This window comes from Plasmopara halstedii (genome assembly GCF_900000015.1).
Source record: "Plasmopara halstedii genome assembly, contig: Scaffold_54, whole genome shotgun sequence".
Lineage (NCBI taxonomy): Eukaryota > Oomycota > Peronosporomycetes > Peronosporales > Peronosporaceae > Plasmopara > Plasmopara halstedii.
In genome coordinates, this window is record NW_020186975.1 from 619589 (window position 1) to 634860 (window position 15272).

Consider the following 15272-nt stretch of genomic DNA (forward strand, 5'->3'; position numbering starts at 1 on the left):
ATGGAAGCGAAGAATCTTCTTAACGAGTTCATGCTGTTCAAAAGTAAACCAAATCCGACAAATGAAGAGAAGATTGAAGCCCAAACAGTTCTTCAAACTCTCTTCACATACATGGCGGAGTCCGGTGTAAGTGACCAGGCCATCGTTAATTTTTTTGATGAAGATGTGGGTCCACAAGCCGTTCAAGCTATTAATGAGATTGCGAACGGTTACAGGAAGTTTAGTGAGGTAAGACAACCTCATTTCTAACACACCTAGCAAGTATGTTTGCATGAATAAAAAGTTTGATCGATTTTTTCTGTTTGATACCAACTTTTTGATTTCGCTACACTATAAAATTGTTATAATCACTTGACTATGCCACAAAAGCAGGTTTTGTGCAGCTTGATTCAATGGTTTGTTCATATCAATGAAAGGCCACATTCGGCTAAGCCTCAAGTAGCCATGAACGCAATGTAAAGTAGTGCAATAGGTAGTGACTCATAGGAGGTTTCTATCGAGGTAATTTAGATGCAAGTATCAAATGTTATAGATATTAGACTACTCAAGACAGGATGACCAGATAGATGTTAATCAAGGAAGCGCTATTTTGGCTAATTGCCTTAAAAAAATCATTCATGGGTAAAAAGAGCCGAGTAATACCAATTTCTAAAGAAAAAAATCACTACTGCCCAGTTTCTTGAACATTGCAATGTGACAAGGATGATCACATCTGGAACACTCGCGACTAGCGATGTACTCAATATCCTCTGGTTGGTCTCGTTGTCGTGGACACTGCTGAGCGACCACACTTTCTAGTCTCTATCCCTGGGTCAAAAAGCAATAGCGTCTGCCTCGACAAGACGTGCCGTGACAACAGCGACTTGGTCTTTGTCGGCTGATGAGTGGCTGATCGATGCCTGGTGTCTGTTCCACGTACTGACTGCATGATTAAGTGTAGTCACATCATTGTGCGTTCACACCATCTTATGAAACTCACATCATTGTGTGATTGTGAGACCCACACCCTCCATACCAGGGCACGTGAATACCCGTTACACTCACCCCCATTACGATTGTGCAAACTTACAGTTCATATTCAAATGTCGCCTCGAACGAGGCTCGCGTGACTCAGACAACATCACCAGTACTTTCTACCAAATTTTCTCCTTAATGATCCCTGAGTCGAGGACACGGAAGACAACCATTCTCACTGATTCCGAGAACGCCTGCGGGCAGAGTCCTTCTTCGTCTCCTGCATGCGGTGCGACTTCGGACAGCTCGTCCACTGCCCTAGGTAACCGAGTACCGCATTGTCAGCGACAGGGTCGTACGACCAAGAACACAGACGCGATGTCGACGCTCGACCGCGTACCGCGCACGCCACGGGCGATGGATTACCTCGCCGAGGTTTTGGTGAAAGTCGACTACAATCGGATACTCCTTTCCCAGATTGGATGAAGAAGAGGACAAGGTGCCCCAGAAGCACAACGTGAGCCCTGCTCGAAATCTTGCGGACGTCGTGTCCGACATCCGAACTCCCGACCTAGGAAAGAAGTGGTGTCATTACCAATGACCTCGATGATGCGCAGAAGCAGCAGCCGTAGGGCGTCTCTCATGTGCGCGCATCCTCGGTCGGCCCTTGACCCTCGTGTGATGTACGGCTTCCGCTCGACGGATCCCGATACAGCATTAAGGGACACGATCACTCGATCGTTGGACGTCTACGTGAATGGGACCCCGGCCACTACACAGGCTGAGCTTCACGAACGAAAAGCTCTCTGAGCTCGCTCCTTGGCTCCACAAGAAATTCTGGTGGATCCGTATCGCACTCGATTTTGTACTCAAAAAGAAGGCGCTCCTGTACCACGATGCGAACCCGCTGCAGATGACGAAGACTTCTTTGAGCGCTAAGTGCAGCCGCACAGGAAAACGTTCCTCGCATTTCAACTCAAAGTTGAGCTACAAGGAGGAGGACGCACGCGTGGAACGCCATCTTCGTTTTGAATTTGCCAAATCAAGGCGCGTCGCCGCCTTCCTTCATACGGTCGCCCTGCGACGTATTGGTTGACTCATCACGATCCCGCGAGCTCTGTATGTCTCACACGGGTGATTCCGCGATAGCAGTAGCTCAAGGCAATAGCTTGAGCTCAGATTATGGCCCTTCGGCTTCCCTGGCTATTGCCAAGAAGCGCGAGGCATACGACGACGCGGAACGTCATGAATCTTCTGATCATAAGTGTCCACGACGTCTGCGAGTCTTGCCGAAGTGGCACTTCAAACTCCCACGAGTTCCGGAAGTCGGGGTATCCTCACCACTCCACAAGATGCTGCGTTTGACCCTGGGGTCGACGTCGACCTACAAGACGTAGGAGACACCACTAGGCTCGTCGAATAGAGTCGGCGGCGGACAATGACGACTCGGTCGATTGCCGTCCGGTGACTTGCGTTGCTCTTCAAACTTTTGAGGACACGGTCCGTCGCGGTCGGGACTCCGCTGAGCATCACGCTAAGGTGGCTTACCGCTACGCAGAAGGCCTAGAGAGCTTGGAGCACGTTGCGCCCCGGCTGCGTCACTCTGAGAGGTATCGTGCTCTGTCGGAGCGGCTTGTAGCCGTCGAGCAGACGAATGCGGTGCTTCATGCAACTGTAGAGCGCTTGGCTACGTTAAAGATGGATATCGCTGCACCCCATGCTCAGAACCAAATGCTGGTCCAGCTTCAGGGCAGTTGAGCGCCTGTGGGTGCCGCTCCGCCGCCACCGCTTCCGCGGTCACTTGCGCTGGATTTTGGTACGGCTTAAGCAAGCCCACATAAAACACCGGGTGGGTGCGCATCCGTTTAAGAAAGTTTGGTGTATACGCAAAGCCCCGCTTGGCCAAAACCTTGATATGTCCGAAAACCGTGAGCGAAGCTGTGTCTTAAAAACAGAAGAAACTGCATGGGTAGGAAAGTTTTGTCATTTATTAAAGCTAGGTGTCCGACCTCAAAGCTTCTAACATTACCTCTACCTCTTCCATGTGCATATTGCTTCTCCATCTAATGGCATTCAACTATCGCATCGCGAACGTGTCGTAGGACACTCAGTCTGGTAGACAGGATGCCATCGACTTCCTTGCGAACGTTGAGAGGGCTAACATCAGCGAGCCGCTCAGCTATTTCTCCCCCGCCACACCCTGAACCATGGGAAGGTGGATTCAGCAAGACGCGCGGATGAACGAGCCCGTTCACGTAGATGGGCATGTAGCCGGTAGATGGTTTCACTGCATTGTTCAGAGCAAACTCTACGAGTAGAAGCACGGCACTCCTTCGCCTCAGGGTCTCAGCACAGACGCTGCGAAGAACGTCCTTGACGACGCGATTCACGCACTCAGGTTGACCATTGAACTGCGGCTGGTCCGCTGTTGACATATCCAGCTTGGCGCCCAGCACTTTGAGATTGTCGACCAAAACTTTTCAGTAAAGCGTGGATCTCTGTCAGAGACAATTGACTCTGGGAGTCCGTGTTGTTGAAAAACATGATGACCAAACAAAGTCGCTGAACCGACAGCGTGGATGGTGTCTGGCACCGCCGCAAGATGAGCTATCTTGCTTTACCGGTCGACGAAGACCACGACGCCCATGTTGCGCGACGAGTACTTCGACAGGCCAAACACAAAGTCCAAACTCATGGACTGCTAACACCGGCAAACTGGCCAGCAGCGCCGCCGCATTCGGAAAGGGTTTTGCATTTTGCCACGTCTTTCACGTGCACGCATAGAGGCTAGTTGATTTGTACAGCTTAAGCCACCAATAGTGGCAAATCCCAGAGCTGTAGATCTTCTCACGACCGAGATGACCACTGAGTGGGGTGTCGTGGGCTTCGTAGAGGATGCGGTACTTCATATCTTGATCGTGAGGAGCCAAAAATCGTGGCGTTTCCGTCGAATCGGTGCTATAATACAGCAATCCATTTTCAAAAGAATATCGGTGCAACCGTCCACGCAGTCACGACGACAGCTTCTTGTTCGAGTCTCCAATGCCCTTGCTCCCGTCAGCCCGTAGCAGCGCTACGCACATATCATCACCCGTGTACACGTTGCGGATCAAATCTGTCACGACGTCATCGTCGTGACATGAGCAAGCATATAATCCAGACTGCGTGATAACGCATTAGCCATAGCATTATGCTTTTGTGGCTTATGTTTCACTCCGAAGTTTTATTCTGCGAAGAAGGAGAGCAACCATGACCGAGATGGGAGGTGACCGAGTTGCAGTGCGTAGTGACGCATGATCTGTGTAGATCACGAACGGCTCGGAGTCGAGTTGGTTAATTTTATGGAGTGCAAACTTCATCGCACGTAATTACTTCTCGTGAACTGGGTAGTTCATCTCTGCAGACTTGAGCTGGCGAGATTCGAACGCGATCACCGGATCTCCCCCTCGGCGTCTGCTTGTAGCAGTGCACAGCCAATGGCAAAGTTCGAAGCGTTACAGAGAACGCTGAAAGGACTATTAGGGTCTGGCAACGTCCGTATTGGTGCATGAAGGAGGCTGTATTTGACTCTGTCAGAAGCCTCCCGATGCTAGGTGACACAACAGCGGTAGTTCTCGCTGTTCTTGCGCAAGCTGTTGGCGAGCCAAGCCACTTGCGCAAGTCCTTTTGGTTCTTTAGAATCGGTCAGCTCACAATGGCCTTGACCTTAGCGGGATCAGCTCGAAAGCACCCGTAAACAGGATTTCTTCCGCACCAATTTGCACTTATCGGCATTAGAATACAGCGTTTGTATGTGTGCATGCACTCAATTTACGCTCGTAATTGGACGATGTGGTTTTTCTCATCTGGCTTTCCGTGCCCCGAACGGCTGTGGACGAAGATGTCGTCGAAGTATGTCTGTACGCCCGATGGGGCCTAAACGATTGCGTCACGAGAAAATTAAATGTTGTTGGTGCATTAGGCAGCCCTTAAGGCATCACCAGTTACTCCCAAAGCATCCCGCTCGGAGTACTCACCGCTGTCAGCGGAATCTCACTCGCTATCATGAGCAATTAGCAATACCAATCGACCATGTCGAGTGCAATGTACTTCGTACATTCAATCATTTTGTCTTGGAGAACATCCATCCTAGGAATTGGCGTCTGTTCCGTATTGGTGGCAGCGTTGAGCTTATTGTAAGCGTGATCGATACGCCTCTTCCCGTTCGGCTTCCAGACACAAAACGTGGGTGTCGAATGGGGAGAGTTGCTCCCACGCACCATCCTGCATCGTGCTTCGCACGAAAAAAGGCGCCAATGACTTCACTTTGCTCCTTGGGCAGGAGCCATTGGCGTGTTACGTAGTATTTGGCTTGCGGAACCAGGTCGATCTCATGACGCACACCTCGGTCTGGAGATAGCACCGACGGCGGATCTCCGGAGACGACGTATTAAAATTCCTTCACCAAAGAATAGTTCGGATCCAAGGGTATCTTTGGGATCGAAGATCCACTTCTTGTGCTCAGCACCCTCTTGGTGTTCTCCAGGACAGCTTCATCCAGAAGCGACGACGAGTTGGTCTCCTCTTCCGCTCATATAATGACCACTTCAGCTAAATTGTCTACCTTCAAGGCACCTCCAAACTCTTTGTAGGAAAGCTCATCCGGCTCAAGAAGAGCATTCACCATACGAATAGCCTCGAGGGTGACGTCGACGTCTACCGTTGACGAGGGTGTATGGCCATGCGCTACCATCTACCGTTAGCACATCTTGGGTTAGCGTCGACGCCCGGCGTCTTGCAGGTAGCTTTGCTGTCGCCTCTTTACAGAGGTTATACGTCTCGCCGAGAACAGTGTGATCACGAACTCCTCGTCGTCCAGTTTCCCCACTTCCTGCTCTACCGGAGCCTTGATGTTATTTACACGTCTAGTGGATAACGTGCCTGGATAATGTGCCACTTCACGCGCATCTGAAGGGTCTTGTCCAAGTTGCCTGGGACCTCGTTCGACCATGCCACTCGTGGCACGCAGCGACTGCTTTAAACGTGAGCAGTGCTCATTAGATAAGTGCCACACCATGTGCATCACTGGGCCCTCGCCCTCGATGCCTCGGCCCTTGGCCGAACTTGCCAATCATGGCATGCAGCGACTGCTACGATACTTGAGCGGCGCTCAGTGGGTTCCGTGCCTTTCCACGTTCAACCCACGAGCCAATCTCGAGACACCTTCTATCCAATACACCTTAGGTTTTCATAAACTCGATACACCGATCGCCAGAACGTTGATCGTCTCGGTTCAGTGCCCGCGCCAATAGCGTTTTTGCCTCCTAGCAGAGGCGTTTTCATGACTCATCAAAGCTACACCAGGAGACGTGCGCGTAGCGCCCAAGGTCTTCGGTCTCCAGTCGATCCATGGCTCATTGTGTTCCAGCCATGCCATACCAAGGGTGAGGTCATACTTTGAATTCAAGTCTAAACTTTAACAGCATTCCACGCTATCAAAATTAAGAATAATTGACAGCGAGGTCCACATGGACGTTCGGCACCGTGACACGTGTACCCATCGCTAAGCGAACAGTAACGATGCGCCTTAGCATACAGGTGTCTTCCTTCAATCGTGGAGCGTCAAGCATCATTGTTCGACGCCCCGGAGTCGAAAAAAGTCCCCATGGCTTCTCAAAGTTCTTCACGGTTGCTTCCGCGACCAGCAAGCCCCGCTTGCATACACGTTCCGTGTTCAAGAGCACGGAGCCTTCGGGGCCGGTCCCTGCTAACCTATACATCCTTGATGCTCAACACAGGTATTCCCGTGCCCGCTGAGCGTTGTCATTTCCCCGCGGCAAACCAGAAGGCTGGTGGGAGCGGGACGTCGATTCGATGAACCTTTACGGCCTTACGCAGGGACAACCAATTTGAAGGTGACGTGTGTCTGCTCAGACAAAACACCGTCGGGTGTTCGAACGCTCGAAGATCTGCCTCCTCGATCGCAGCTATGATGAGATCCCTCGATGAGCCGCTAGAGTGTGCATTCTATCTAAGTCGTGCCGAGTTGAAGTCGAATTCGGCAGTCAATGGCACATTCTCTGCTTCTTCAAGAGATGACGGGTGCACACGGAAGTTTTCTATTCTGGCCACACCAGTGCGGAGGCCCTCCGTCAAGACGGTCACTGTGATCTCCTCGGGTAGAAGAGCGGCTGCCATACCGGCAATGAGAGTACGCAACTCTTGGACATAAACCACCAATTCCTTCTTGCCCTGTGGGGCGGCAAGAAAACATGATTGCACGCGATATGCCAGGTTATGAGGTGAGAACATCCGTGAATGCTGCAGCTTCACTTCCGTCCAGGAGGGAAACGCCGCTTCGACCAAAGTGCCGCATGTCAGTTCCCATTCTCGCGTTCGACCACCGAGCTTTGAGATAGCCGGCGCCACGCGCTGTTGCTTGGTCTGGATCATGGCAGACGCCATGGCTATCTCGACCTCTCTCACAGCAGGAGCTCCTCTCGATCCTTGCCCTCGAAGGTATCACTAACCATGAGCGGCTTGGGTCGGGGGGAGTCATCAGTCGCCGACGATGGCGTCATGGACGCTGTCGTCGCCGACATCTTCTACTCTAGGCGCTCTAGCAGAGAATTGTCATAGCTCGAAGACGCCTCTATGCGTGCGCTGAGCGCTTCAGGTCCTTGCCCTCAGGGCCAAGCAGAGACTTCAACCGTCCTGCATGCCTGGGGCAAGTAAGAGACCTGCTCCATCCCCACAGAGGGTCAGTGTTAAAGACTCGAGTGTAGATTGACTACAAGTGCTACCAACTGCAGCGGGGCGGCCGCAGTTATTTCGCTTAGAGGAAGCTAGGTTAAGGTTGGCGACCTCTGTCCTTTAGGTATAACCAGTACGAGTGTAGCGGATAGCAATCCGCTTACTCCAAGAATAATTACAACCTTAACCCAGGGCTAATTAACTCTTCCATTTGAAACATACACTGTATTCTTCGGTTTTATTTGCGGAAGTCGCCTATATCTATAGGTTTTCTCATCTATAGAGTAAAACCTTATTAACTGTATAATTACTGGCAGTCAAACCACGTACTGACTTCCTGTTTAAGTGTAGCTACACCATTGTGTGATCACATCATCTTGTGTCACCCGCACCCTTCATATGAGGACACATGGAACCCCGCTACAGCTACATTGGCGACTTTAGACCAGAATCTATTGAGGGCTCATTTTGTGATAACCAAACTGACATGCTCGATGTATCTTTCACAAACTACCAAAGAAGTAGTTTCAAAAACCGTCGATCCAAACGGAATTTTCTGGCGGATGATGTTCACGCACATGCACTGTCTTTAATCTCTAGCGATATACAATCGGCCCGTGATGCATCTCTTCTGGACTTATCGTGGCTATGCGCAAATCTTTTTTATGACATTTTCAGGCGTAAATTGTGCGAAGCACAAATAGTCGATTGTTGAGAACCACATAAAACAATAGCGAGTGCAAGCAGGTCTGTGGGCATATATCACAACGACCAAGGTCATTGAAGATTAGGCAAAGACTCTGTCAAAAATGATTTGAGGACGTGGATTGGTCTGGCCAATGCCTTGCACATCCAATATTGCATGCCCCTCACCAATATTCCTCAAAAGAATAGTAGTGGTGTTGAAATGCAGCAGAAAAGCGGCGTTCAGAGGTGTGACAGAAAGTTTCATCCGTGACGCGATTTTGCCTCATTTGATTCAAGGTCAGCGATATTATGGTATCCTTGACTCGTCAGATTGCGATAGGCTACGCTTTACTGAAGATGTAGACGGATATGCTCGCGTGGTCTCACTTAAGTCTCCTGCGGCAAGTTCAGTCCGTCGGTAATTGAGATAGATCACAACTTGTTGCACACAGCCACGTCGTCCCGAGATCACTCACAGAGATAGGCAAGATGGTTATCCTATTTTACCGGGTATTCTCTTCAGGTAAGGCATTAGCCGGGTCGAGGCGGTGGCGGATGAGCTTTGCGACGTCCCAACGGTGAGTCGTCACATATCACAATGATAACGTCACTATTTAGTGAGAGTTTCCATTGATCGTACGGGTTAGCGGCAACACGAGATGCGTTATTGAATGCTTTTCGAAGCAAACGGATAAAGAGCTCGGATGTCGATTCATCGAAGCTGCGGAAAAATGTCCGCACCGTTTTACAATTTTTAGGAGTTGCTATATTTGAGCACTTACCCTCTTGACATTAAACGTGTGGTGGTACGGCATGATGCATATTTTAAGTACAGAATACTGCCCAGGGCACATGAACTAAATAGAAGTATAGAGAAAAATATGAGTCCTTGGTATCGTTGTCCGTAAATGCAAAAATGAATAAGCCTTTATGTGCGCATGTGCGTTATGTAATGTCTTGCTCGAAGCTTCGGTGACTTTTACCAGCGTGCCGGTTCCGATAAAGTTTTGGCAGTCAATCGGAATGGGATTTTCTTTTAAATTTTTTGAAAGACGCACCCGATGCAACCGACACCATGGTCTTTGTGGACCGTCGATGCAAGATATCTCATTTTGCTGCTGTTTATGATACTATAGCCAAGTGACAATACAGCCAAAATATTTTTCCGACATGGCTTGCCGTTGGGCATGATTCAGAAGTGTTTGACAGCCCAGCTTTAAAAAAGGTGCTAAACACCAAATTGTTCCTTTTTAATTCTGCCCATCTGCAAACAGATCGACAGACGAAATATGCTGATCTCATGACTTATATGTCGAGAAACATGAGCGAAAAAAACGCGAAAAAATATCAATTTACCCACTCTCTTTGAATTTACGCTGAACAACGAAGTGCATGCCCCCAAGATTCTACCATATTTTTATAAGTGGTTTGGTTAGACCCCTAAATTTTTAAAAACACCACGAATAAAAAAGTGGATCTTGTCCTAGAGGATTTGTTGATCCAATTTGAATTTTGATATCAGACCGGCTACACGTTATATTTGTATTTCATCTCGACGAGATGGAGCGTCATGTGCCGGCCATCGCTGAAAGCAAAATTGGTCAGAAAAGTTTACAGGGTTGCAACGACGCTAGACTCGGCCGTTCATCGTAACAGCCAAGAAGGAACTAGATTACACTTTGACATCCGTAATGTGCCATACTCAGCCATTACATCATCACTTTCGAAGTGTATTGTAAGAACATATAACAACAAATTACAGAACGACATATCTCACGTGCATGTCTGGCAGCATTGTATGATGTTACTGAACAAAGCAGTAACGAATGATGGTTCCTGATCGGGAATTTATTCTGGTGATGTCATTACCATCTGGGATGAGTGGCTCGCTTATCTGGGAGCTCTTTGAGGGCTCGAGTGGGTTTATTCTTGTAGCTTTAGGAGCTATAGTCTTCTATTCCATCACTCACAATTTCAACCGCGACAAAGTGCGAGCGTGCAGCCGTGCTTGGGACTGTCTTGGATGGCCTCTTACAATCGTCGTCAGCTCGACGGTGAGATTTACAACATTCCCCGCCCTTGAAAAGGGCACGGATTAAGCAGCTCGTGCAGATTGGAGGCGGAACGTAGTTTGGTTTCTCGCTTGGTGAATGGCCAGGCCAAGTTGAGGATGAAGGGCGGAGGTGTCTGATCATGACTCGAAGAAATACTGTGACCGTTCTCATCGAGATATTCTTCGACAATCTACATGAGACTTTCTTCTAGAGCGTTGGTTATGAGAATACGCCTATTGCTATTCTGAGGAGTCGGTACGATGGATGCAAAGGGTTGAGTAACACTCCAGCGCAGTAATTGCTAATTTACCCTAGAATATTACGCATAATTTCTTAAATATGGCACTTTTAAATTAGCAAAACAACCTAGAAGAAATTGCCTCATTCGGATTCTCAGTTCCGCTTCTGATGTGGCACTGCAACATTAAAACAGTGTATTCTACACATACATGATAATGATTTACTCAGTATATAATTTCTCGATCATTTAACGTACTCCTTATAATCTCTACAGATTATTTAAAGCATATCAAATTAGATGGCAAGTTACATATTGATAGCCTTTTTAAGTTTTGATGCATTAGAAAAACTTGTAAGCAAGTGTTCGGCACAATTTGGTTTCTGCCCAAAAATGCACACGTCTAAACGGAGGTCTTAGCTTCATACATGGGAGTGTGTCATGTTCGATAATTTTCAATATGTTCGCTCCCCATATTCGTTATCTCATTCGTCGACGACATGTATCCATATACAGGTAGAATTTCTTCATGGCACAGAAATCACTCAGCAATTTATTATGTGATTGGCACTAATTAGTACTCGACAAGAATGAATGTCAATTTGCGTCATTTCCCATAACAATAAAATTACCAGAAATTATGGCAAGTAGCGTGGTGAGCGCGCTTTTCGGGTCATATGATCTCCGCAATGCGAAGCAATGGCGCGACGAAGACATGGCGTATCGAGAACAAGAAATTCAATGGCTAAATGACGATATCATCCGCGCGCATCAATGGCGACTAGCGGACATTGAGCGCTTTTTACGACGTGAAAAGACGCAGAGTGAGCATTTAGTGTGTGAAGCTCGTGCCGAACAATTGTCCACTGTATCAGAGCAGGCAACGCTGCTATGTGGCTTTATTATTAGTGCCATGTGTAATGTAAGCGTGCCAGACGACGTGCACGCCTACGTATTGTTCCTCTATACTGTCTCAGGCACGGCAGTGTGTGTCGCCATGCTCATATGTGCTGTCATGTGTACAAATTTGCTGCTAGCGGTGACCCGTTATGCCGCCCACACATTGGAGGATAGTGTCCGGACAATGGACATGACACAGCTTGAATTGGGCTCGCCATTCAGCTCGTGGTGGCTTACAAGATGCGAGAAGGAGCAAATGACGGCCTACAAGTTCATGCTTTTTGGTGTTGCCTCCTTCTTTTTTTATTTAGGGGCGGTCACGTGGATTCAGTTTTATATGTCCGCAGAAACATCCATTACTATCTCCTCGCTGTCGTTTGTGGGATTTTTGATCTGGCAACTACGCATCGCCAGCAAGTGGCGTTATCTGCTCACTCCACCTACTCCATCCACAACGGTATCGCTGCAGCATTCGGAATCTCCAATTCATAGTGCGCACACGTCACCGATGTCACAACCATATTCGTCCAGTCTTAGTACACCTTTGGCTCTGACTATGAAAAAAACTGCGTCTGGAATGACTGCTGGCAACCCAGAATCAGCAAGTTTCACTACGCAAAATTTAAATACCGTTTTGACATAAATGAACTTTGACATCAACCTCAAGCTGATGTCTGATTTACTGCATTGTGGTGTATACCAGAATCTGAAGTAGCACATTTCAAGAATTCCTTCATATCAACTTGAGCCTTACATGGCTTGACTAGCTCTGCAGTTTATGATCAGCTAATCGTTATGCTAGGAGTCTCAATCTTCAACGAGTCATTTGACAACTCAATTGACTGAGTCTCTGACGGGAGTAAATACATTGTGAATTCAATCACCTCATACACGAATGCCAGCACCAAGAAGAGCAGCCATATGTAAAAAAAGTGCACGTTTCCCTTGCCGATACATTTTCCCGTCCAAGGACAATGATGATCATATTCCTCGATGCACACCCGACACTTTAAACAGTGTAAAGCTCTAACATCACGTGAGAAAAGATGCCTCAGCCGGTGAAGTCATAAGAATTTCAGTTACGTACCCTTCTGGCCGGTACGAGTCACAATGGTCACAATAAGTATACGTGTTATCAGGTGGCACTTCGATCCTGTGACCATGACGTAGTCAGTATCGTATTTATCTTAGTGTTTACATCATTACTTTAACCTTCTGACAATGCCTGGATTCGAGCATCCAACGAGCGCATAACACGTCAAACACAAGGCCGACAGAACCATTCCACCTCCTATTTCGAAGATACTTGCCTTGTTCAATGTTAGTATATTAATCAAGGACGCTACAATAAAGAAGATAAACCACGTGGCCAACATCAAATGCCAGTGCGGTCCCATCATGCAACTCGGTGGTATGTTTGGGTTTCTCTCCGTGTTCATGTTGCGCCATCGAATGCCAAAGTTTTTGTGTTTTAACTGGACAAACTCTATCGCTCGATATGTCATACATAGGACACCATGCAATGCGCACAAAACCATCCAGTGACTATCATTCCTGTTGCCACCGCATTCGAGGTCGAATGTCGGTGAATATGGATGCACACTGAGACAGTTGTGCGCTAGTAAACTGTCATACTCGTAGCTGGGCTCGGAACCAAATGGTCGTTTATCATACATTGCAGATGGAGATACCGTGAGGTACGGCTTCTGTGGTGGCATCGCGTGTGCTCGGCTTTTTTATAACGGAGTGCTTCAATCTCTGTATCCATTTCGACTTGTTCTGAGATTTTATACATGCGCATTTTTTGCAAGTAGTTGAATGATATGGTATTGTCTTTTGAAGATAATAATATATCTGCACATCAAAACGTAAAGCTTCAATGTGTAGGCAGGTCATCAATGAATAGAATTCCCACTTTGCTCCAAGTATCGTCAAGAAATCCCCGGTGCAAAGGCTTTTGACAGCAATTATAATCGAATGGTTGTATGGAGATTTTAAAGTATGTTGTATATTAAGTACAAGGTTAGTGCCGACAAAAGTAATAAATGTGGTTCATAGCATCATAAAATTAAACAGAGTCAGGAATCAGTCGAATCAGTCGGTGTGGACCCCGACTTGACTATACTTTCCGTGCGAGAGGTCCTGCACGAATCAGAGATCGAACCGTAGGCACGATGGTACGTAGAATTTCCGAATACAAATTGATGTCGTGCAGCCTTTAGCGTATCTATACGGTTGGCCTCGATCAAGCACCTGACGCAAAAGCTCAATTTCATCTGAATGAGCGATAGATCGGGCAAAGTGAAGCTCAACTTCTTGGAAACCTTGCACGAACGACATAGCGCTCCAAAACATAATTTACATGTTCTGTTTGGCTTACCGGACCGACGTAGCCGTGAAGATTTGACACCCTTCGCGCAAGTTACACACAATGGTTTAACAATAGGCGCTCCGACCTCTCGTACCTCGGCATGCCGTTGCTCAACTAACCACGCGAGCTTCTTCATCTGTCCGCAGTACGAATATCGTACCCCTGCCATAGTAGCGTTGACCAATCTCATCATTGCCATGGACGGAATGATGTCACCCTTTGGATCAATGACACTGGTACCCCGACAGTCCGTCCGGTCTGGTCCGTCTTGTCGAAAGATTCCGCACAGCGACATATTACCGCGAATTCGACCAGGGCGTTCATGCGTTTGTGCAAAACTTACAGAATGGAGTAAATGGTATCCCACACGTTCACCGTTCTTCAAGTGTAGAATTCCCGTGCTCTCTAAATAAACGTAGTCTCGATTGCGGACAAAGCCAAATGAAGCGCCAGGAATATCAATCTCCATCCACTTGACAACAACCGATCGGAACGGATCGTCTTCTGTCGGTTCTAAAATCGTTGCAAGAACAGCTGCGGCACTAAAGTCGTGCAAGTACGATGCCTTAATTCGCATCGACTCAAGCGTAGGACAGACAAGGCCAAACATTACGTCATCCAATGTACCAAAAAGAGGGCCCACCATTAACGCTGCCACCATTTTGGAACCTGGATTCACGCTCTTCCGCTCCATAAAGGTAGTTGCAGCCCCAGCTTGCGAGCACTTTTTCCACCGAACTGGATCAATCCATTTCCTCTTATTAATATACTCTTCATACTCTGCAAATTTGGCATGCACCAGCTCCTCTGCGACTGCTAAAAGTTTGGTGCGATCATCAACCGACAGTCTTAAATCATCAAAAGGATTCACGGTGAAGCGTTTAGTGCTCATTCCACCTTAAATACTCAATCGGTGCAAAGCCGGCCACAAGAATCGGATAATGACCAGATCTCGGGTCGGCAGACTTAAATCTGTGCATGCAGTTCCGATCAGCCAAATATTCAGAGAAAGTGTTGACAGTAGGGTGCATGGACCGGTGATAGTGCAGGTGACTCAACATGATTCATGCACGGCTCAAGCCGTCCTTTTTATAGTTAAATGGTATTACGGATCAGAGAAATTTCATTGATTAGATACAGGCTAGAGCTTGAGTGTTACGTAGTTCTATGACCTTTCAAAGAATTATGTTCTAGTTTTATATAGAAAAATGAAGGTCTCAGGAAGATTTCATGTACTACTCTAGTAAAATTTTACTGGATCCCTCAAAAAAGCCAGAATTAACATGGTTCACTTACAATCTCCAAGTGAAAAGAAAGACTGTGAGATTTGATATGG

General features: G+C 47.6%; 3 protein-coding genes across 3 annotated transcripts; 2 read left to right on the plus strand and 1 right to left on the minus strand.

Annotated features, from left to right (window-relative positions):
* PHALS_11481 (uncharacterized protein) lies at positions 1-279 on the plus strand (the record flags this gene model as incomplete). Its single annotated transcript, XM_024726092.1, has 2 exons — positions 1-228; positions 259-279. The coding sequence occupies 2 exons, from the start codon at positions 1-3 to the stop codon at positions 277-279; spliced, it is 249 nt and encodes an 82-aa protein (XP_024571979.1).
* Positions 280-11305: 11026 nt separating this feature from the next.
* Positions 11306-12208, plus strand: PHALS_11482 (Calcium release-activated calcium channel protein; the record flags this gene model as incomplete). Its single annotated transcript, XM_024726103.1, has 1 exon — positions 11306-12208. One exon carries the CDS (start codon positions 11306-11308, stop codon positions 12206-12208), a length of 903 nt encoding a protein of 300 aa, XP_024571980.1.
* Positions 12209-12347: 139 nt separating this feature from the next.
* PHALS_11483 (DHHC-type Zn-finger proteins) lies at positions 12348-14828 on the minus strand (the record flags this gene model as incomplete). The annotated part of the gene is made up of 4 exons (XM_024726114.1): positions 12348-12591; positions 12653-12718; positions 12778-12875; positions 14031-14828. 4 exons carry the CDS (start codon positions 14826-14828, stop codon positions 12348-12350), a joined length of 1206 nt encoding a protein of 401 aa, XP_024571981.1.
* Positions 14829-15272: the final 444 nt, after the last annotated feature.